Below are 25,269 nucleotides of genomic sequence, written 5' to 3'. Positions count from 1 at the left end.
TTAAAATATTTAAAAATATCTTAATAATATGTTTTCAGTATTCAAAGCAAGGTTGTTAATTCTGTTCTATTTTATCTGAAATGGCCGAAACATTCCATATCAATTTAAAAAACAAAACAAAATGGAACAATTTTTATCTCATTTTAAATCTTGGTCCGTTCTGGATTTTTTGGCTAAATTTTGATCGAAATGTTCCGGTTTCATTTCACATGTTCCGTTCCGCTCTTGAAAAGCTATTAAATCAAATTGAACATTGTTCAATTTGATTAATTAAACCACCGAAAGATAAAAACCTTTTTTTCATTATTATTTTCAATAATAATGATATTAATAATAATATTGAAAATTATTATTATTATTTTCATTAACAATGATATTAATTTTTTAAAATTAGATTTATTACTAATATATCTTATTTATATTTATGTTATTTTTTTCATGTTTATACTTTGTAGGAATTTGAGCAAAATAAGAGATGCTTTAGATTTCATTAGCCTTGATAACATTAACCTAATTTTATATTTAAAATATCTGTGTTAAAATATTTTACTTTCATAATATTTTGATATTTTGTTTAAATTAAATTACTTTAAGTTTTAGATCTATTTAATTTTGACTATTTAGAAATATTTTAAATTTTGAAATTATATTTGTTTGGTATTGTGTTTATATTGCATAATTTATAATTAATATATATATATATATAACCACAAAACAGCATATTAAAATATTTTAAAATTAAAATATTTTATTTCAATTAAAAAAAAATTCTTATCAAAATGAAATTGATAACCTTAGCTGCCTTTTTCTGCCCATAGAAAGAAAGAAAAGTAGAAAACTAAAAGTGGAGTCGTGAAAACCGCACATCTCTTTTCTTCTTTTCTCATACTCATCTCTTGGATCCAACTTTTGTAGTTACCAAAAACCTTTTCCTTTCCATTCATTCACTTCCATGTGTAAACATGCCTCCTCCTTACCACCACCATGATCACCACCGTACACACGGTGGCGCACCACCAAAACCAAACCAAGAGTTTCTTTCTTTAATCCTGAAAGCCATAATAATGACTGCAATCACCATCTTTTTTTTCCTATTCCTTGGTGTTGCCGCTATCCTCCTCCTCTTTGCCACCTCCGCACTCCACCGCCACTCGACTACATCCTCCAATTCCTCAAAGGCGTTGCCTCTCAAAGACTTAAAGAAGCTCCCAAAGTTCAGATTTTCGACTAAGACGAGACCCGAAACGGGTGCTGATCAAAGTTCATGTGTGGTTTGTCTTGAAGAGATAAATCAAGGGCAGTGGTGTAGAAACCTTGTTGGCTGTGGTCATGTGTTTCATAGGAAATGTGTGGATGCGTGGCTTGTTAAGGTTTCTGCATGTCCTATTTGCAGGACACGAGTTGAATTGGATCAGGGCGTAAAAGACAGGCCACTGTGGGACTTTGTTTGGAGAAATGAATTGAAGGTTTGGTAGGATTTTCTTTTTCTCTATCTAACTGTAAGTTCTTGTTAAATTTTGATCCCCTCTTCCTTTTTTGTATGTACGTTATTAGATTTGGTGTTATAAATAAACGAAAGGTATCAACTTTCAAATCCATGTATTTGATTTTGAATTGAAGCATGCTTGTTCGGTCGATAATTCTCTTCATGATATATGCTCTGTTTTGAATACGAAATCTGATTTTGGTGGTTGGATTCTTGATTGTAATTCAAACGCGACTACTTTGATCGGTCAGAAATGAAAGGTTGGTGCTTTTAAGAGGCCAGGCCTCAATTACTTTCATTTGAATTGTCTGTGGAGACCGCATGAAAGGTTGTCTGTGCTTGATGAATTTGTTGGCCAGATTTCGACATTATTAGGAAGAAATCAATTCTTTTTCAAATGGATTTACTTATTCATAATCGAAATGAACTTAGTGGCTGCATACAGTAGGAATTCTGCAAATTGACGAGGACAAGCTAAATTTTTATTTCCCAGTATATGAAATGGTTGCTCATGAATATTTTCTTAACCCCATCAAATTAGAGTAACATTAAAATCTTTTAACCCCATTTCATAACTTCTTAAGCAGCCAATGATTACCTCAATGTAGTGGTAATAAACACTACATTCATACTTCAACGAAAACTTATTCCATTCCATTAGAGTAATTGTTGCTTTTAAGCGGCTATCCACCTGCTCCTAGGATGTTTCTGTGTTCTTAGTGTTTTGATCCAAGCAAACAGAAATACAGAACAGCAAAGAGCTTGGAGTTCAAAAGAAAAAAGATACCATCAATATAAGCTGCATAACATCATGAAATTCTTACCAGTCTGCTTCTTTCGTCACCAACTAATTTTACAACATCAGATTAGCTTTTCTTATACGACGGAAAGCAGCAGCCTTGCATATCTTTTGCCGGAGATAATCATCTCTCTCTCTAGTATTTTTTACTTTTACATAGTGAAATTAGATTTGACTTGAGCCTATTTTGATTTGATCTCATTTCTTCTTATTTGTTCATCATGGTGATTTCCTTTTGTTGCTGGTTTTTGAATCTGCTGTTTGGTGCTGGAATTTGATTACTGTAATAGATAATTGCCAATATGTCGAGCTTGAGCTTGCTTTTGTGTTGTTCTTTGTTGTGACTACTCTTGATCTCTTCTACGAGATTCTCCTACTCTGCTTTTTCCTTTTGCTAAACTTATTGTTTGCCTGGATTTCGGGTCATGATCTAACGTGGTGGCCAGTTGGGAAAACAATTGCTGGGAAGAGGGTACAATACGATACTGTGGTTGAGTAGTGAAATCACAAGCTGCATTGCATTTCTTTTATTTTTAGGCATTAATGGATTGGTGCTTGGGGAATGATTCTCCTTGCTGTGTTATGCATGTTCTTGTGGCTTCTAAGTCATACATTTCATTTCTAAGAATTTATGGCGGAGTTAATTGTTGGAATGGGGAATCCTTCTTTTCTTGTTGTCACTGCATAACTTTGATGTCTTGTTTCCTTTGGTTTTATGCAATGAACCTTTGTGGTTCCTTCTCCCTTTACTCAAATTTGATTCTTGATTCTTCCCCATTTGTAAGTGGCCTTGGCGAAAAAACCTAGTTCAGTGCAGATCCTTTGAACTGAAGTGCAAAAACTGTATTATACCATACCATGGCCTCTCAATATCATGTAAAATCCTGGGATTTTAGTGCTTGGCGTGCTACTTCATTGGATAAAGATGTTTTTGATGCTGGTTTAACAAAGACCCTGTCAGGACTTGCCGGAAATATAAAAAACACGATGATCCTGTTAGGGAACCGCCAGTTTCTTGAATTTCCATACAAAAAATATCGTCATATAATCTTGAGCTTCGGTTACTACTCCTTTTAAGAAAGATATTTGCAGCATCTAGTTTATCCCAGTATTCAACATGATTTGTTAAAATAAAAAAGGATTTTTAAATTTGATTCTTGAACCATTATTCAACATCACCCTCTATTTCCTGAAAGATGGTTGATAAGGATGGAAGAAGAAGAGATATAATTTTCTTTGACAAGTGGGACCCATCAAAACTGGAGGCATAACCCATTTAACGGTTGAGAAGCGCCCATGGATATCTGTCTATATATATATATATATATATGGTGGCAGATCTTGAAGGGACAGGTGACCAGTAGCCCCCAAGATTTTGACTAAGATTACACTTTGGTCCCTGTGCTGTTAAGAGTTTGCAATTTTATTTTTATATTGAGTAAATTTATTTAATCAGTTGTCTTTGATCCTTGATTTTTAATAATATAATTTATATGTTTTTATGGGGTGAAATCTCTTAAATTACTCGACAAGTCAATAAATATTTATATATAGGTAACACCTTTAAATTATTCAACAAGTTAACATATAGGATGGAAGAAAACAATTGTTTTCAATAAAAACATTTACTAAAATATTTAAAACAAATTAAAATGTATCCAAAATATTTGTTTGATCTGAATAAAAATTTTATTTAGATTATACATACATGTGGTTTATAGAAAAAACGACCAATTTGTAGATAAATTATATTGATAAAAAATAAAACAAACAATATCATACTATTGATCTTGTCACTCAAAAGCATAACCCATCACTAAATATGTGTGTACACGACCATACATATACATGTATTCCTTAAAAGTTTGCACAAGTTGCTTAATCAACTTTAGAGTTAAAATTATATTCTTGGATAACTCTAGATTATTTTTTTTAACATTTTAAAGAATATAAAAAGGTTAAAAAAATAATTTTTTAAAATTATAACCCATTAAATTCTAAATGTGAACGCCATCATGATTAACAATAACTTTGTTGCAACAACCAATTATATTTTTAAAAAAAATGCAGTGAACAAAATAATCGATTAATAACCATTAAAGTACATTGATTGTAGGGAATTCGTTATAAAGTTTCTCTTTATTATTATCATTATCATTATCATTATTATTAAAATTACATAAAAAAATTAAAACATTGATTAAATCAAGAAAATAGAAAAAAATAAATAAAAAAATCAAATTATAAAAAAACAAAACAGATTAAAATTTAAAAAAAAACCAACTGGTTCAATTTGGTTTTGGTTTTGTAAGCATGAAATCGAAAAAACCAAACCAAACCCAAACTAAAAAAAACCAAATTAAATCGGAAAAAATTGAGCCAAACCGAAAAATCAATCCAAACTGAAAAAAACCGAATTAAACCGATTTGAACCGGTTTTTGTCCTAAAAAACCGAACCGAAACAGGTCGATTTGAACCAGTTTTAGTTTTTTTAAAAAAAATATTTGATTTAATTTTTATATATATATATATAAACCAAACAAAAAATAATCACCTTTTATTATTATTCTCATCCAACTAAACTAAACAATTTGAATTCTATTTGTGTTGTTTTGTGCATAAAACGACGAGGACGAGGACGAGGACGACAGCATAGCAATCCATCCATCCATTGGTATATTCGATCAAGAGTGCATATTTTAAATAACAAAACCGTGCCGTCTTAAGGAAATATCTGATGCTTTCTATTAAAAATGATGAAGATTTTAGAAAGATAATTCAAGACAAGAACGCCCTGTTACAATTCTATGGGTGTACGGATACAATAACTTAGCGTTTTCTTGTCATTTAGTTTTTTCTTATGACAAGGACTGTTGTAAAGGAACCTAACTCCTACCTACCTAGCTAGGTTCATCTCATCCAATGCGAACACAATGCAACATCACATCGGCATTCAAACTATAGCCGCCCTTTTCTACCCATAGAATGAAGAAAGTGGAATAATAAAAAACGCACTCCTCTTTCTTCTCCTCTCGTATTCTATAAATTGGACCCCATTTTTGGAGTCACACCAAAAACCTTTTCAGTCTGACCATTTCCTTTTCGTTCATTAACTTCAATCTGTAACCATGTCTCCTCCTCCTCATCACGACGGTGGTGCACCACCAAAAACAAACCGGAAGTTTATTTTTCTTGTCCTGAAAGCCATGGTAATGATCGCGATAACCATCCTTTTTTTCGTACTCCTTGGTGTTGCCGCCATCCTCCTCCTCATTCCCACCGCCGCACTCCACCGCCACTCGACTCCATCCTCCAATCCCCCAAAGGGGTTGCCTCTCAAAGACTTAAAGAAGCTCCCAAGATTCAGATTCTCGACTAGCACGACGCCTGAGACGGCTGCTGATCAAAGTTCGTGTGTGGTTTGTCTTGAAGATATAAAGCAAGGGCAGTGGTGCAGAAACCTTGTTGGCTGTGGTCATGTCTTGCATATGAAATGTGTGGATAGTTGGCTTGTTAAGGTTTCTGCGTGTCCTATTTGCAGGACAAGAGTTGAATTTGATCAAGGCGTTAAAGATAGGCCATCGTGGGACCTTGTTTGGAAAAATGAATTGAATATTGGTAGAATTTTCTCTTTCTTTTTCTAATTGATAACACTACAGAGCGAGAAGCCCTTCTAGGCGGGCAGCTTTGCGACAACACTCCGGATTCGCTCCGCCTTACAGCCTCGCTTCCCATTGTAATTGCCATAAGTTCTTGTTAAATCTTGAGTCCTTTTTTTTAAATTTTTTTTTTGTATGTACGTTATCGAATTTTTGGTTCATAAATAAACCAACAGTACCAACTGTCAAATCCATGTATTTGATCATGAATTGCAGCATGCTTGTCTTGGTCGATAATTCTCTTCATGGTATATGCTCTGTTTTGAATATGAAATCTGATTTTCGTTGTTGGATTCTTGATTATAATTCAAATGCGACTAGTTTGATTGGTCAGAAATGAATTTAGACACGATTTCTGATTTTAAGAGGTCAGAGCTCGATTATTTTCCTTTGAATTGTCTTTGGCGACCACATGAAAGGTTGATGCTTGATGAATTTGTTGACCAGACTTCGACATTATTAGGAAGAAATTATTTTTTTTCCAAATGGATTTAATTATTCATAATCGAAATGAATTTAGTGCCTGATTGAAAGGCATCCAGTACGAATTCTGCAAATTGATGAGAATAAGCTAAATTTTATTTCCCAATATAAGAAGTGTTTACTCATGAATACTTGTTTTTTTTACTCAACCTACTGGATCGAATGCTGTTATGTCCAAATTTGGTTCTTACTCAAATGAAGCTGGGTTTTCAAAAAGAACAGGGTAGGTTGGTGGGTGATTTAAGCAGAGTATTCTGCAACGTGCCTGTTGACTGATTGTTGCATCTGCTCTCCTCCCATTCTCTTTTTTTTTTTTAGTTTAACATGAGTGTCCGGGCCAGCTTGCGCGCACCTCGACTAATCCCACGGGCCCTGAAATTAACGATCATATAAGCCTCCAGTGACCATCATATAAACAACCTAAGGCTCGAACCTGAGTGCTCTCCTCCCATTCTTGATAGGTAATGTGGTGTCATGGTTGTCAAATCTTCGTTGCGATATGCTTACGGTGAATTGTTGTCTAAGCTTGGAACTTTTTGGATCGCTTGGTTATTCAACTCTCTAGAATCCGGTTGCCTGTCAATGAATTCTTCAGAAATAGTGCTAATGCCACTTGTAATTTTCATGGATTGTGAATCATGTTGATGCTATGCCCGGTAGATAAAAGTTTTGCTGGGAGAAGGGTATACAATATAGTTTACTTCTGGAAGGGTGACAGTAGAAAAGAATGCAAAGAACAGCAGCCAGTTGCATTATATTTCTATTTTTTCTCACGCTTCAATGGATTCTGAAGGTGTTAAGCTGTTCCCCATTTTCTTATCTTCAATTATAGTTTTTGAAATCTAGCATGTAGCTGAGTTCATTTAAAGAAGGAACCTTTTTATCTTGATGTCACTGCATAGCTCGGAGATTGTGTTCCCTTCGATTTCTTAACCAATAATGCACCCTCTTTGCGCCTACTTCTTACCACCGATTGTATTTGATTCTTTAAGAATCTCTTTCTTGTCGTGTATTTTGGAGAGAAAAACTGCTTTGTGTGCAGATTGTTTGAATTAAAAAGTAAAGAACAGTATTTGGGAATGCTTGTTCTGCTCTCATGATGAGCAATCTTCGTAGGACGCAATGACACTTGACTATCTTTCCACTTCATGATTTAACAACTGATCATATTGGAGAGCAGCATGTTTCTTGATCTAGGCAGCTACAGGAATTCACTTCATGCTCTCTTGAACCACAATTCGATGTTTTTTTCTGAAAAGATGGTTCCTGGATTTATTATAATGAAAAAATTTCGATTCTTGACCTATTGAACTTGTTAAACTATCATATCATTTCAATCCTTATGCTGGCGGGGTCGGTTTGAGTGGGGACTATTCTGATTTTCTGACATGTATCCATTGACTGTTATCAGGCCTCCCGACAGATCATGCACGAAGACTTGGTCCTTCCTGCATTGTCTCACTGGAATAGCGGATTCAGGCTTATCTTTATGATCCTCGTTCCACGCTCATTTTAAGCTGCCTTTTCACATCACCCACGGGAGTCTCTGTGTTTAGTTGTTGCACAGCATTTGTTGACTTTACTTTGCCTAGGGTTGAACTCTCATTGTCCTCTACGAAATTGAGTTCCAACCATGATGGATCAAGAACCTACCATCAGCAGGGGGAGCGGCTATAAATCACTGTTCCGGCAAGTTTCTAATTTCACGAACTCTTCGCACACTTTATGGATTTCCGCTCGATCATCCACGAGAAATCATGACTAGGAATTTTCAACTCTAGCCAACCAAATCGACACCTTTCTCATGAGCTGGAGTTCTAGGCCTTTGGATTGGAGCTAAAATATTAAGAATCATGACCCAGCTCTCAGTAATGTAGGGAGCAATCTTCTTCTCAGAAGTATTAGATTCGAGATTACTGATACTCACTGGGATTTACTTTCAATAATTCTTGAAGGATGATGGAAATGGCTTCCCAGTTTGTTATCGGTGTTATCAAGGGGACAAAGAACGATTAGAAGGAAATTGAGCAGCGTTTCATAGCCTCTCAACTGAAAGAGCTTTTAATGAAATGAATGGAAATGCAGCAGGGGAAGGCATTAGAAGCAGAGGTGATGATTTGAAGTCAAGGCCATGAAAGAGCCTTTAGGAAGTTTGGAGGTTTTCTAGATGTTATTGAGAGAACACCACCTGCAGCTGGCCGTTTTACTTTTCTTTGCTTGCTTGGTTTCTTCAATGAGCGTTGAACATACAATGAACAAGACAAGCACCCTTCCTTGTGCTCGGACCGGAGCCAGGATTTCCTCGTTGCACGGCCGGGTTGCTGAGACCACTAGGTCGACAAAAGTCAACTAGTTAAAAATATTTTGAACTTATTTTATTCGGATGGTCTCTCTAATAATAAAAAATTAATTCAATCCAGCTTAATTTGTTAAGCTCATAATTTAAAATTTAAAATTAAAATAACCTTATAAAAAAAATAAAAACATTTATAAAACTTAAAAACCTAATCAACCTAATATTAAAGAATTAAATTAAAAAAAAAGTTTTAAAAAATGACTTCAAAAACAAAAATCAACTTGGGCTAATCTTTGAAATTGATGACTTAGATTTTAAGCCCAAGAGCAAACCCATAAAAGACAAACTTAAAAAAAATCACGAATTCAAATTCTCGATAAACCAAATGTCGATGGATGAAACTGACAAAAAAATCAATTAAAAAAGGATGCAAAACAAAACAAAATAAATAGTAATTAAAAGAATGAGAATAAATTTGACATAAAAATAAAGTGAAACCAAATGTTAAATGATGAAATTGAAAAATAAAAATCAATTAAAAAAGTGATAAAATAAAATAAATAGCAATAAAAAGAATAAATACTAAATTTGATATAAAAATTATATAAAATTAATTGTCGATGGATGAAATTAAAAAAATAAAATAAAAGATAAAAAAAATAGTGGTCAAAAGAATGAAGATTTAATTTGATACAAAAACAAAATGATAAGATATTTTTCAACTTTGATAAACCAATGTGAATCTTGGGGAGAGGAGATAGAAAAGAGTGAGGAGAATAAAAAAAAAATTGTTAAAGCTCTATTATCAAGTGTTCCGATGAACCACATGGAAGAATAAAAGCGTTCCAAAAAATTGACTTGTTCATAATATTTGTATTATTTAACCTGATCTAATCCATCAAATTCAGAAGTAAAAACCCGGTCAGAGAAAGATAAAAATAAAAACAAATGTATGAGAATGATGAAATTGAAGAAAAGAAAAGTAGTAGGGCATTAATTAATTAAGAATGAGGGGATGAGGGCAAAATAGAAAAAAAAAATTAATTTAATAGGGCCAGTCTGTCAATGTGTAAAATAAAAAAATCTAGGCTATATAAATGCCTAACTTTCACCTTTTGGCCGACGGTTCTCCAAGCTAAAAAGGGTTAAGGGATTCTTAAATTTTCTTTCAAATTCTTGCCAAATTCACTAAAGAAGAAGAGAAATTAAGTGTAATTGGAAAATTTAAAGATATCTTTAGGGTTCAAAAGGGGGTAATTAAGGGTTATAGAGTTATTTTGAAGAAAGAGAAAATGATCAAAAGCTAGGGTTTAGGGAGAAAGAAAAGAGAACTTGCAGTTTTCTTGCTTTCTATTGAGGTGAGGCTATAAAGTTAGATTAGCAACAGGGGACCACAACATGCATATAAGTGTCAAGAAAGTGTTCAACACCTTGAGATAATCTATCAATCTATTTTAATAATTCGTAGAATCAATTTTCTTTGATTGTAATTTTATTGTAAAATGGTGAAATAAAAAAGTAGAATGATGCCTTATCGAATGGATGTATCGAAAGATTATTTCCTGGATAATGAAAATAACAGTATGTTAAATGGGCGAGTTGAGAGATGGGCGAGTTGAGAGATTATTTACTGGTTAATAGAACTAATGCTCTATCAAATTAGAATTTTATTGGTTTAACCACTTGTGCCGACAGGAGGGGTTGGACTTGAAAATTTTGAGAATGAGCCAAACTATTTTTGGGTTTAGAAAAATACTTTTTTTGGAAAATGAGTGCCTATGATTTTTGTATAAGAGGAAGAATTATGTAACAATTATCTTCATTATCATTGTCTAGACTGATAGCAAAATTTGAGGATGATAAAGATGGAGAGGATTCATTGTCTTTGATACTTTATAGAAGTTGTTTCATAATTTTAAAATACTTTTCTTCAAATTTTGTTGAGACAAGAAGAGTAAAAACATGAGATCTTTGGGCTATAATTTGGATTGAAGTTTTAGCTCTATAATTTAGGCCTTTTGGTGTTGTTGAAGCCATTTGACTATAGTAGATTTTGAACTTTTGCTTTCTGCTGCAAAGGAGTTCCAGTATTTTACTTTGTATCTCTAATAAGGATGAGACACTCATGCTAGGTATTATAGTTAAAATATTATGAACAGACCAAAGAGACAAAGAATTTGGAACAAAACATAAGAAATGAGGGGAATTTCTTCTCATTTTTTAAAGGTTTAAAATTTCATTTGAAGTAAATGTAGCTATTTTCAATTAAAATGTAAGTTTTTAAGAAAATAGTTTGGTAATTTTGAATTTTTGATAGAATTATTAAAATAGAATAGCTAATAGTGACTACCTTTATTATTTTAAAGGAAAAAAGCATTGAACAATGCTTGTTGATAATCCCAGTATAAATAAGAACGAGTAATGGAATCACAAGGTTTAACATGGTAGCTGATTGAAAAATTAAATTGTTTGGTGAAGAGGAAATTAAATTGTTTGGTAAAGGGATTGTTTTCAATAAGAAGAATTAAAGATATTTTGGATAATGCATATGGAGTAGGCTTATTGGGAATGACTTTATTGTAATTTGAAATGTTTGAATTTGACAGATCCTGTTATTTCAAGTATTGTCATGTAATAAGATTGGAATTTGGATAAGTCCTAGGGTTTGAAATACTAATTTGGATGGAAGATTTTTATGGTTGCAATAAAAGGATCAGGATGGAAAAATCCATTTTCTATAGTTAAAACATTTTGATAATTTGGTTTTTGAATATAATCAAAATTTTCTCTTAAAACCTTTTAAGATAATTCAAATGAAAGATTTGAATTAAAAGGAAGTGAGGGTATTTTAGAGGAAGAGTCTTCTTTGATTTTGGAAATTGGTATGGAGGATTTACCTGTTTGAGAAGATTTATCTTCTTAGGAGGATTTCTAGTTAATAACTTGTAAAACCAGAAGTAATTTTGGTGAATTTGATAGGTATTCTATCCAATTTTGTACTTGTAAAGAGTGTTTTGCTTCTTCATCTTTGGTTATTGTTTCATACTATGATTTGATCGGTTTTGCAAAGGGAATTACCAATGTAAGTAGTTTTGTAGGATTTTGAGATTTTAAAGACTTTGTCTTTATTTGTGGGTGCTTCCCTTTATCTTTGGATTTGGATTTGGGAGGCATCGAGACTTATTTTGAAAGAATTCTCTTGTTAGGAAATCATAAATAAAATTTGTATCTCCTTTTATATATTTTATATCAAAATAAAAAATACTTAATAAAACTTGCCATCAAGCAAAAATCTATTTTGAAGCAATATTTTGAACATCTATTTTGTAATACTTCTTTAGTAGATTTGTAATCAATGCGTAAAAGGAATTTTTTATTTAATAAATCACTTTGAGATTTTGTAGTGCATAGCATAATAGAAAGAATTATTTTTTTTATTAGTAGATTAATTCTTTTGATAATTATTCAATTGTGCAAATGTAAATTAAAGAATTTATTCTTTGTTCTCTTGAACCTGTTTAAGGATACCCATATACCCCAACTCAGAAGCATATATCTCATCTATTTTGGGAGCTAAGGGTTTGGCAATGGCAGGTAAGAAATCTATTGGACCTATTTTTTAATTTATCGAATGATTCTAGTTTGTTCATCAGACCAAGAAATAAGGTTTTTAAAATATGATTAAAAATAATGTTTTGGTTAAATTAAATAAGATGTTAATATGATCGAACTCATTTAATTTAATCATGATTTTAATAATTTAATTGATCTAATTTAACAGAATCTACAAGCAAAAAATTATTATTTAATAAAATTAATTGAACAATAACTCAATAATTAAAAACCTTGTTCTAAAATCACTATCCAAATTAGGTCACGTTGTTATGGATAAATGCTATTTTTAAATATTTTTGTATTATTATAATGTATTGATACCAAACATAATTATTTTAAAAATAAAATATTTTTAAATAATAAAATATTTAATAAACAACTACTGTTACATTTTTAAACACCAACATAGCAGAACAAAAAAACATCCGGTCGTTTTCTCTGTTTAAGGAAGGCAGCGTGTCGAAATCTTTCTAATAAATACTTGTGATCATGAGCCACACAACATGGTCACTCTAAGATTTGACTTGTGGGTTAAAAAATCCTTCAATTTCTTCATTCTCGGCAAAAGGGCCCCTACAAATATTTGATGTTTCTATTTCTGCCCTTGATAATGCCAACAAATTTCCACATTATAAGAGCTGATGCCTGAACTCCGAAATAAATGGTATAAAACTGAAGCCCATTTACGTAAATTCAACATCCCATCGCTCTCTCTAATTAGCAAATCGGGTCAAAACGCAGAAGAAGAAAAAACCAGACCACAGCCTCAAAAGTTCGAAAAAAAAAATAAAAAAAAATGCCACATCCAACAACAGTCATCAATCCAAAGATTCCTTCAACTCCAGAAATCATATGTTCTTGTTTGATCTTTCAACCCCTCCAGATTTTCTTTATAAACAAACAGATCTTCATTTTCATTTTTGCCCTCCTTGCCCTCCCCCTCTCTCTCCTCTTCTTCTCTCGCTCCCTCGCTTTTCATCCCATCCAATCTCAAATCCTCCACCTCGAATTCATCGCGGCTCTCTCACCCACCCGTTTCGAAGCCCGCCACGTCTGGAAAGAGTCTCGCGAAACCGCTATCGCCCTCATCCACTGCAATTTCCTCTACTTCGTGCCCTCTTTCACTCTCTCCCTCCTCGCCGCCGTCTTCTCCGTCGTCTCTGCCGAATCGGGGTTTCACAGAAACCCCATTGGCGTAAAGTCCGTTCTTAACGGTGTCAAGTCCACGTGGCGAAGGACGTTAGTTACTTCGATTTTTGTTTATGTCATCCTGTTCTGTTATTCCAGCGTGCCTCGTACTCTATGGTCCTTAACTGGAGGAGGTGTTTTCGGGTCGGGTTTTGTTATTTGGGTTGTCGGGTCGGCTGTTGAGATTTATTTGATGGCGGTTTTGGGGATGAGTTTGGTGGTTTCGGTTTTGGAAGAGAGGTTTGGGTGGGATGCAATATTTATCGGGTCAGATTTGATGGAGGGGAAGCGGGTTTGTGGGTGGGTGTTATCGGGTCTGATGGGTTTGGTTACGGGTTTGATTGGGTGGAAAATGGAGGGGTTGAAGATGGACAGTGGGGATTTGGCGAAGAAAACAAGATGGACGGCCGTGATGTCGTTGAAAGGGTGGGAGGCGTTAGGGTTGGCAGTTTTGTACGGGGCAGTAATGGTCTGGGGTTATGTTGTGGCCACCGTGTTTTACTGTGAGTGCAGAAAACAGCATGTCGTCTGGGAAGTAGAGGGTGGGAGTGTTGATGTTTGATAGTGTTCTCTTGTAGCTCTGTGTTTCAATAATTCTTTCTTCAAGCAAATACGGATATGGTTTGATTCTTCTTCTTCTTCTTCTTCTTCTTCTTCTTCTTCCTTCTTGTGTGTGTAATGGAAATTCTAAATTATTTTCTTTGATTTTGGAATTCAAAGAAATTGTTTTGCTCATCGAAGAGCTGCTCTGTGTCAACTATTCCCTATCACTGTTTTCGTTGCCTTGACAAGATTTTGAAGATTTAGACGGGCATGGTCCACGAGACCAGAACCATTTACATCAGACATCTCGTAGAAGCGACCCGAGTAAACCAAGCACGGCATGCAACACTTATTTGAAGAGAATTGTTTTTTTTATTCAAATTTTTTTAGGGATTTGACTTGTAATAAATTATGTTTAGCATTTGTTGTCATCTGTATTAGTTGAATTTGGAGCTAAATTATTTTTTATAGTTTTGTTTGAAGGTAGTAAAGGATGAGTATAAAGCTACGATTTATAATGGATAATAGATGTGTGTTGTTGAATAACCATTACTCATAGAATATGACATGTTAAAAAGATTTAAAAAATATATATATATATTTAGAAATTAATATGTTATTTTCATATATGTTAGTTGTTGGTGGAAATCCTAGTGGTGGGTATAATATCAGGATGGTATGAATATTGAAAAAATACATCCCTTACAAATGAATGTTTTTGCACATCATTTTAAGGTACAAAACCAAAAAAAATAAATATTATTTACTGCGTTTAGAGATATAAAAATAAAGGATAAAAACTCACCACTAGAATGGAAATACCAAACTTAATAGAATATGAAAATGTCAAGTTAAAGATTTTTAATTTGGATTTTGTTATAAAAATCCAAATACATAGCCTCAAACATCATTATGAAACAACCTCCAAGTTTAGAAAAAAAAAAAAAACAAAATGAATTAATTGAAAAAACCAAAAACAAAAGGCTTTGACATAAAACTAGACAAATATTAACTAGCATATATTTTTTACTTTTTAGAAACACAGACACTTAAAAAACTTGAAAACTAAAACAGCCATAACTTGTTATAGAAAACTTCAATGCATGCATGATTGAATAATCTAAAAATATCATGCTTTGAACTTGAAAACCACATATGATCTTCATAAAAGTGTATGATGACAAATGCAAAAAATAAAAATAAAAAAATGAGCAGTATGCATTCAAAACTAATAATGACCGAAAAAAAGTTATTTCTAAACCAGATGATTAGGTTTGGATACATATGCGAAAGGAAAGATTTTCTAAACATAAGAGATATAAATTGATGTCGAAAGGAGATGATCCATTCCAAATTATTGAAACAATTAATGACAATGCCTACAAAGTAGATTTATTAAGTGACTGTGGTGTTAGTGCTATTTTTAATGTTTCTAATATCTCTTTGTTTGATGTAGATAACAAATCAAGGTCAAACCCTTTTAAGAGAGATGAGATAATGTAAGCTAAATTACACCAAATGATCCATTAGAAGGTCTAATTGGGACAATTACAAGATTAAAGGTAAATAAACCCAAAGATGCATTCAATTGGCTTATTTAAAGTATTTGGACCAAGATAAATTTCAAAGAGACTACAACTTCAACAAGTGATGATCTGATCTTAGAAAACTTAATCTATAAACAAGAGGGGTCTGACTCATCTACTTCTAAGGCTTAATTAATTTCATCATGGGCTATCCATAGAGGGAGTGTTCAACAACTATGGAGTTATGTGTTTTCATATGTTTTATGGATTCTAAACTATGGATGAATTCTTTATTATGTGTAGAAATATAGGTGGTTAAAAAAGAATTATTTCCTTGTTTGTTTTGAATCGCAAGGGGCAACACCACATCCTATTCAGCTAAATGTTATTTTTAATTAAGGATCTTATTTAATAATTGTTTATTTTTTATTCATAGTGTGCAACAATTTATCATTAATTTTTTGAATTATTATTTTTCATGTTTTGGGTCTTATTTGAGATACTTTGGGCTTTATTTTAATTTCGTTTGATGTTAGCCCATTAGATCAGCTGGGGTTTAGTTTTTCCAAGTACAAATACTCTTGTAAGATATATATTTTTTTTAAAGTTGGATAATACATTATTGCCACATATCTTTTGTGTATTATGAAATGATTCTTTTATTTTGGTTTTTCATTAAACTATTTTAACATATCGAAGAGATAATCAAACTTTACAACATCTTCCACACTAATCATTCACATTTCTTCATATGCGTAAAGTGGGGGTTCAGATTTTATAGTCTTGGTATCTCGTTATAGGCTATTAGTGCACCAAGCTCAATCACAAACTTGAATTTAGTTTTTATAGTTAAGATCAATTTGAGTGTGGGTTTCTAGATCTTTATATCAATGGGGTTCATGTTATAAGGTAAGTTATATTGCTAGTTGTCTTCCATTCCTAATGATCTATTATGCCTAATCTACCAATGATCTTCTTGTTTGGGTGATAGTGGTTCCACTGCAATGAGTTAAATTTTAAAAGGATGTTCAAGCCTATCATTTCTAAGATCAGGTCATTTTTGTAATTCCTAATTGCATGGTGAATTGACATATCTATCACCATTTAATCCTGATCATAACATGTGACTAGTGGTGGTCTATCAAGTCATGTGAGTGAATAAGTGGATGAGTTTAATTTGGGCTTTTTGAACCCAAATCGTAGGAGAGTTTGTTGTTAAGCTTATTGTTTATACAACAATGATCCAGGATAACAAATGGTTAAGGTTTAATCTGTTTGTATTTTTGTTGAATGTGGTTTTATATCCTGGCCCTAAATATGTAAGCAATGACTTGTTATTAGTTCATCAACTTGGAAGTAAGGTGTAGTTGCATAAATATCTTTTAAACTTGATTTTAGACAATAACTTCTATGAATTCATTTGCTCTATATTATGTTGCTAAGTTTAATAACCATGTCTATAATTTTAGTTTTTAAGAGATTATCCTGAATCAGTACTTGTGATCATCTATTATTATGACTCTTTTATGCACATTTATAGTAGGCAGACAACCTTATTCAATTATTTAATGTCTTTTTTTTATTATTATTATTAATATTTTTATAAAGGCTTACTAAACAATACTCCTAATTGACATTTAGGTGCCATTAATGAATATTGGACTTAAGGATTTATTTTTTAAAAAAATAAAATAAATGGAGTGTTTTTCCTCATTAATGTCTAAGGTAATACCTCATATCAAGTTCATTTACCCTAAAAACTATAAATAAATCACAAAATCATTTGATTTTTGGACATAATTTTTAAAAATTAAAAATAAATTTTTTAAGGTTTTGAAATGTCAATCTAATAGATCCTTTTTACATGGGCCAAAACCAATTAGGCTTTACAAACTAGTTCCAAAGCCTAAAAACAAATGTATGCTTGGTTTTGATTTTTTTTTTTTGTTGAAAATCTAAAAGAAAACAATTTTTACCATCGGTTTTATCTAAAAAAAAATCAAAACAGAACGAGGGTTAAATTATAACAATGCAAAGTATGATAAAGAACATGTCAAAACACAAGATGAAAACTATTATGGATCTCGTCCAAATATAATTTGAAAAGGAACAATTTTGAACGTGTTACAACTTAATGAAAGATAATTGTTTTAAAAGATTTACTTTGGTTGGTTTTAGGGCTGACTTGAAAACTAAACTAAACATTAATAATGCAACACAAACACATCAATGACATCAATGTTAATAGACATCAAAGATAAAACCTAGTCATAACATCATATAAGATTTTTATGTATGAACACAAGATCTTAAAAATGATATGACTTAATCCTTAAATCAGTAGACTTCACAAAACAAGGTCAAAGTTACATGTTTAAGGTCATCTAGTACCGAGCATCCAAATATGCTTACAAAACATGAAAACCAATAACATTTTAAACCTCATTTCCTATTACAATCTCAAGAAACCTTAAATAAAAACAAACAATCAAAATAATTCTTAAATAAGTTAAAAATTCATTTTTATATAAATTTTTTTTTCTTTGAATTACAAGCTAATGTAATATATAAGACAAACATGCAACTCAAGAGTTAGAAAGTAATGACAATTTTATAGAAACTTCTCTTAAGAATTTATTTTATAAGAATCTTATGAATTAAATGAGTTGATTATGAAAATACAATAAATAAGATAATCAAAAAGTGAAATTGAGATTATATACATAATCATTGAAGATCAATAATAATCATTTTAAAAAATCTATAAAATAGTTATTATAGGAGTTAGGTTGAGATTAGATTAGAATTATGCCCATGATACCCAGGAATAAAACGGGGATTGACTTAAGGCACTCAACGATCAAGCTAAAATCTATATAAGATTTAGGGGACTTAGGTCAAGTTTAAAATGAGTTTAATGTATTTAGAAGTTAATCTAAGACCAGATCCTGGCAAACAAGGTGTAGTCTAGGATCGAGTTTAACTTAGGTTTTAAATTAGTAGAGGTTAAGACAACGTTAAAACTAAGGCACCATGGCTAGGTCCATGACACTTGGGATTGGGCAGGGATTGTTTTTGGTAAAGTTCGAACAATAAACTATTAAATCAAAACTGAGAAAAGGATATGTTTATATCTTTCAATTTCGACTAATATTAGCATCAGTTTCAATAATTATAATATCCAATTATCACTAAATTTATTTAAAAAAAAAAAAAAAAACCAATCAAGTTTTTTATTTTCAAAAAACTGGAAAAAAAAAAATAAAAAAAATTTAAACACAAAAAAAAGATGACAAAAAAAATGATAAAAAATAATTCAATATTTTCCCTAATTAGGGATATAAAATCACTCAAATTTATTTTTAACAAAATATATTAAATAAAATGTCTAAAAAGGATTCATATGCTTTAAGAAACTTTATCATTAATTTTTTAAAAAATTGAAAGATTTAATAAAATATTTATACCATATTCAATATAATTAAAAAAAATATGCATAACACTGTACATGATATGTACTTGTATTATATCAAAATAAAATAGTCTAAGTCATAATTAATTATAGAAAAAAATCCAAACTACTTTTCATGAAATCACCAAGCTACCCTTGTTTATTGTTAAAAATTGCTAACTTTTCATGAAATTGCATAACACCATGACAATGACAAGTACTTGTATCCATATCAAAATAAAATAGTCTAAGCCGTAATTTATTATAGAAAAAAAGCCAAGTAACTTTTCATTAAATCACCAAACTACCCTTGTTTAAATTGTCAAAAATTGCTAGCTTGCATATGAGAGGAAAAACCCAAATTACCCTTCATATAAAATAATCATGTCACCCTTACCTAAATTGTCAAAAATCACAAGCTTTCATGTTGCAGTTGGAATTCACCGCCCTCCTCCAAAAAAGAACCAAACTTTGTGGTCAATTTTGACAATACAAGTTAGGTAGTTTGTATTTTTCATACTAATCAATGAATACTACTACTTGATTGATTTTCACTCTAGCCATGTTCGTCAAATCTATGCACTCATTGAATTTGTAGAATGATCATTGATGATTCCATGATCTTGGTGAACTAGGATGGCCCACCTTATAATTTCTCGGGAGCTTTCTTCTTATTTTAGTAGATAGTTGTTGGAAAGATTTCCCACAAAACTAATTCACGAACTAACAGTCTCATGTATTAGCTAAAAAATATGGGTTTAGTGAGCATGAAATGGCCTTGGTTGGACTAGGAGGTTGGCTTTTGTCACTCGCCTCTCGAATTGGATCTTATTTAGGGAACACAAAGTTCACTCACTGCTTGGTTCCATTCCATACCTATCCGAATATTTCAAGCAAGATGTATTCCGGTGATGGAAGTGAGATTGTTTCAAGCAAGATGCATCCTATTATCATGTCGCTTTGGAAGGAATAAGCGTTAGAGGCAAGTTCTTGGCCTATAGCTCATCGGGCACAACTTCTAAAGGTAATGTATTCATTGACACAGGCGCACCACCAACAATATCACCTAAAGATTTCTACGATCGGTTGTAACAAGAAGTGAAGAGCTCAATTCCGGTGACACCATATCAAGATCCACAACTAGGGACACAACTTTGTTGTAGAGTGCCAACTAGCACCTTTATTTCACCGAAGCAAGATGTGTTTTGCTTTGCAATTACGACAACAGATGCCTTCATGCTCGTGGTCTGCTTTGCTGGTGGCCGGGGGAGCTTTCTTCTCTTCAGACCAAGAACATCGTGTGTGATGTCGGAGAGCATGCTCGCTGTTGGCATATTTGGTAACTTTGCTCAAAGCAATTTTAGGATCCTTCGAGCAAGTGGATTGCACCAAAGAGTAGCATTTTATTTGAAATCATTTTAAGAGTTTATTTGCCCCTGTTCAAGTCGAAGATAATAAAGTCTATTTTATTTCATGAATATGTTATAATTTGCTTTTCAATCATCATAAACTTGAGAGTATCATTACTTTTTTAAATATAATTATAAATAAAATTATGTTTAATTTCAATGTGCTTTGTCCGAAAGTATTGAATAAGATTTTTTTATCAAGTTAATTGCACTAGCATTATCATAATAAATTGAAAAAAAATCTAACTTAAGACTAAAGTCCATTAAGGTTTGCTTCATCGATAATATTTAGGCTCTATTTTAAATCAACTCATATTCTATAATGAGATTAATTAATCTGACTTGTTCTCTTATAAATGATTTCTAAAAGTTTTAAAATTTCAAACATCATTTTAATTACAATTCTTAAATCTAGTGAATTTCACATGGTTAAAGTATAATATAATTAAAGTCCATTTCATCTTAAAAAAAAAAAAAGAGATTATTACGCTAACATAATTGTCATATAAAATCATGAATCAATCAATAAGTTTTTAAAATCAGTAATTTTATCTAAACCATTAATTTAGAGGATGATATTTTGAATGTGAAATTTTTTTACATTTAATATTTATGAAATGAAATAATTAGAAGTTCATTAATCATAAAATGTTATAAACAAATTTAATGATGTATAAAAAGACTAATGCCAAGCATAAAAAATATAAAGAAAAACTATAAAAGATACATGAGTCATTGGATCAATGAGACTTGCAACTAGGTCTCATTTTAAGATTGTGCATCACACTAAACATAAAACATAAAACAACAAATATAAGATCGGGTTTAAGAAGAATTGTCCATACCTAATTCAAGCTGAAAAGAATAAAATCTATCTTCACATAATGATTTCATGAATATGTCCGAAATTTGCTTTTCTATGATTATAAACTCAAGAGTAACATCATCTTTTCAAACATGATCATAAATAAAATTATGCTTAATTTTAATGTGCTTTGTCCTAGAGTGTTGGATGAGATTTTTTGTCAAGTTAATTGCACTAATGTTATCATAATAAATTGAAATAATTTTTAACTTAAAACCAAAGTTCATTAAGATTTGCTTTATCAATAATATTTAGGTTCCCTTTTTAACAATTCATATTTTATAGTAAGGTTAATCAATCTACAATCTTTAACTTGACTTGTTCTCTCATAGATGATTTCTAAAAGTTTTAAAATTTCAAACGCCGTTTTAATTACAATTCTTAAATCTATTGAACATGGTTAAGAGTATTAAATAATGTATTCATGGCCTTAGCATTATAACCATATCTTTTTTTATTTATTATCTCACTCACTTATCGGTGTAGGAATAATCTCTCCATTCAAGTCAATCTTAGTAGGTCTAATAGAACCTTTCTCCATAATATCACGTAATTCAATATAAATTGTCTCAAGAAAAGTTTGCATTCTAGTTGTCCAAGAAGTGTAAATTTTTTCGTCAAAGGAATAAACCCTACTTAAACTATGATATCAATTAAAAGACTAAAATAGCCTTACAAGGGGTGAATTAGGGCTAAATTAAACCTTACAAACTTTAATAAATCACCACAATAAGTTTTAGCAACAATAATACACAATTAATCAATCTAGTATTTAAATGAGATAGCTAGTAAGAAAGAGAGAGAGAGACTGATTTTTATAGTGGTTTGAATAACCATCTACTCTACTTCTTGAACCTTTGTTCAAGTATTCATTATCAAATAATAATCTTTTTAATAGGTGAGATCGTATCAATTACACTAATTTTTTTTGTGACCAAAATTATAAAACCCTACACAATCTATTTTCAAGAATCAAGATTTAAGCTCCACTTTTAACAAATTAGTTTTGAAGGTTGAAATCGAGGAGAAAAAAAATTAAATCCATGAGACTAGTATATATCCCAATAGAAAAAAAAAATCAGAAAAAAATAATCTCAAAACAATCTAATATTAAAAGATGAAATTAAAAAAAAAAAAAAAACAAAAAGAGATTGAGTTGATGAACAATGAAATTGAAAAAATAAATATTAATAAAAAAACTCAAAACACTATTAAAATAAATAATAATTTAAAAATAGCTACAATAATTTAGCAATATTCTTTGGTGTTTTGTTAACGCGTGGAGTCCTTTCGAATTTAAGGCTTTTTAATTAATTTTAAGCATTTAGGCCCCTTAAACAGTAGCAAGTTGCTCTGTAGATGGCTCCTAGCCAATTAATTGCTACGACTGCGAGACTCTTCGGGATGGTCCCTGATGAAACGAGGCAGTCCCAGCACTGAGAGAGGAACTAAGATTGCCATAATAACGATGAGCCATCTGTGATTTTCTGGAGATTTTTCATAATTATGGCTTAACAATGGCGGTCCATTTCTCTTTAAGCTTAGAGCCCAAGGCCCTATGTTTCTAGGCTTTCACTGCCGCTTCTTGTAAATTTCCTTGTATTAAAGCAAAGGGTAGCTAGGAGAGTGGAATCAAACCCTAAGTTTCCATCTCCTCCTTCCATGCAGCTTTATGATGGACATTAGATTTCCCAACTTGTGCTAGTGTTCCACCAACATTCAACAGCATGATGGTTGAGCTTTCAAGCAACTGCAGGCCTCTTTTATTTATTTATTTTGAGTAAATTGCAAGGCTAGCAGCTGCTGTATTATTATAGGCTGTGTAAGATGTTTAGCACTTGTAGAGAGTGAATATTAGGGTTTACGCAATCAAGATTCAATGGCCACTGAGCAATACCAAAGTCTATAAAGGTATATCCAATGCGTGCTGCGTTTAGTTTTCATAATGGGCAAAACACAAGTCCAGTTTCAATGTTCCAAAAGAACCTGTTGAAGTTCTTGTTCATTACAGAATCATGAGTGATTTACATCATAAAAATCGATGTTGGAGCTACTTTGACGTGTCATGGTGTCCTGAGGAATAGCCTGTTAATTTTGTGTTTTAAATTACTTTTTTTTTGTATTTCTAAATTGTTTTTATTTGCTGATATCAAAAATAATTTTTTGCAATAAAAGCTTGGAATCTCCAAGTCACCTTTTCATTCACTGCCACTTCTCTTAGAATATATGGATGAAATTGCTTTCTAATCAGGGCATTTGCAGTGTTTTTCCAAAATCTGTTGATGATATGTGCTACCAATGATCTTCTATGGTTAAAGGCAAGCATCAAAATCTCTCATGGCAACTTCTTTTCTCATGCGTTGTTTGGAATCTTTGGCTTCATTGAAATGATGTTATTTTTAATGACGCTGCCCTTAACCTTCATATTTGTTTCTCCATGGTGCGTCAAAGTATTGCTTTATGGGTGAGGCTTGATTCCAACTCTTTAGTGCTTAATATAGAGAATGTTTAGTTTGGAGGAGTTGGTTTCTTATGATTTGTTTGTTCCTTTTTTGTTTGTTTAGTTAGGAGTAGTTGGTTTCTTATGATTTGTTTATTCCTCTTTTGTTGCTCTCCCCTGTTTTTTGCAACAGTTTTTGTGATTTCATTTCCTCTACTTGTTCATCTAATGTAAGTTACTATTAACCAAAAACAAAATAAATTTTTTAAAAAATATATATATATATATATATATATTATTGTGATTTTTTTTTTCAAAGACAAAATATTTGAAATAAAACCACTACCATATTACCAGATCTAAATCGCATAAGTCTTGCCTTGGCGTTGAATAGTCTTCATTTTTCTTAAAAATTTGTATCCTTAAGGAATTGACTTGCCTCGCATTTTGCTGATATGACTAGGCATGAAATTTCCATTCATATAACTTGTGATTGTGGTTTCTCCAAACCTAAACGAAGTAAATGCAAACCAACTTCCTATGGAGGTCTTTAATTATTAAAAAAAGAAGAAGAAGAAGAAGAAGAAGAAGAAGAAGCAGTGATAATTAAAAAGTGGTTCAACCCTAAAATACATTGATAAGAACAGGAGCTCTCAACTTTCAACTGCCTGTTTTGATAGTTTTAGCATAAATAGCAGGATTAAAAGAATAAGTCCATTCAAGTATCCAACTGCCAATCTAGATATAGGATCGGTACCAAACTGGGAGGAATTGATAAGTACCCTAATCCAAACCCTAAAGTTGAGAGCTCCTATTAGCCACATCCTACTAACTCAGGTCCAGCTATAAAACAAGCTGGATCAAAGGCACATGTTGAGAACAGGAAGCAAGAAATAATGGCTATTCATTCTCTCATGGTAACCGGCAACGTTTTACAACGACCTTTCTCCTTACTTAACCTAGATTTTGACCAAAGTACGTAAAACTTGATTATTCCTCCTCCTGCTGGGTTCAGAAAATAGAAAATCAATATAAAAAAAGACCTAAATTGAAGCTGCAGGTGACCAGATGGGAACAGCTTCCTAGGAAGGAGCCTTGTTCAATCAACATTCAACAGTCAACAAATACTATCATCATAAGCTATTTAAGGACTTGGAAATTTCGTGTCAATGGTTAGACCAATGAGACCCACATTTATATTTTTATTGCAAAGGAGACCCACATCTTTTTTTGCAAACTTAGCTAATGACAGCAACTCCATCCATTCAAATTTAAGCACCCGAGCCTTCCCCTTATCCAATCTTCGGCCAGATCCGGGTGGGGCTCGTGTCAATTCAACTCTTCATTTATATGCACCCGAAAAAGGAGACTTGCCTTGGTTTATCTAATGGAGGACTAGCACCCAACCACGCCTAATCACAAGTCATGTCGAATGTGGCATCCAACCATTGGTTCTCAGTACTATAATCCCTGCTTAATACGTGAAGGATCAATTAAGGAAGGAATAA

At 32.0% G+C, this 25,269-nt stretch overlaps 3 protein-coding genes across 3 annotated transcripts; all 3 read left to right on the top strand.

Annotated features, from left to right (window-relative positions):
• The first annotated feature begins 836 nt into the window (after nt 1-836).
• On the top strand, nt 837-1,640 carry LOC118034249 (RING-H2 finger protein ATL56). Its single transcript, XM_035039488.2, has one exon. The coding sequence runs from the start codon at nt 963-965 to the stop codon at nt 1,473-1,475; it is 513 nt and encodes a 170-aa protein (XP_034895379.1). The 5' UTR covers nt 837-962; the 3' UTR covers nt 1,476-1,640.
• Nucleotides 1,641-5,319: 3,679 nt separating this feature from the next.
• Nucleotides 5,320-6,160, top strand: LOC118034251 (RING-H2 finger protein ATL14). The gene has a single exon (XM_035039489.2). The coding sequence runs from the start codon at nt 5,415-5,417 to the stop codon at nt 5,928-5,930; it is 516 nt and encodes a 171-aa protein (XP_034895380.1). The 5' UTR covers nt 5,320-5,414; the 3' UTR covers nt 5,931-6,160.
• Nucleotides 6,161-13,135: 6,975 nt separating this feature from the next.
• On the top strand, nt 13,136-14,089 carry LOC118034233 (uncharacterized). The gene has a single exon (XM_035039468.1). The coding sequence runs from the start codon at nt 13,136-13,138 to the stop codon at nt 14,087-14,089; it is 954 nt and encodes a 317-aa protein (XP_034895359.1).
• Nucleotides 14,090-25,269: the final 11,180 nt, after the last annotated feature.

This window comes from Populus alba, chromosome 18 (genome assembly GCF_005239225.2).
Source record: "Populus alba chromosome 18, ASM523922v2, whole genome shotgun sequence".
Lineage (NCBI taxonomy): Eukaryota > Viridiplantae > Streptophyta > Magnoliopsida > Malpighiales > Salicaceae > Populus > Populus alba.
The sequence above is the reverse complement of the archived record's forward strand: the minus strand, read 5'-3'. Positions and strand labels throughout refer to the sequence as shown.

Coding starts and splice junctions, on each gene's coding strand:
- LOC118034249 (XM_035039488.2), top strand. CDS start 963: ATGCCTCCTCCTTACCACCACCATGATCACCACCGTACACACGGTGGC.
- LOC118034251 (XM_035039489.2), top strand. CDS start 5,415: ATGTCTCCTCCTCCTCATCACGACGGTGGTGCACCACCAAAAACAAAC.
- LOC118034233 (XM_035039468.1), top strand. CDS start 13,136: ATGCCACATCCAACAACAGTCATCAATCCAAAGATTCCTTCAACTCCA.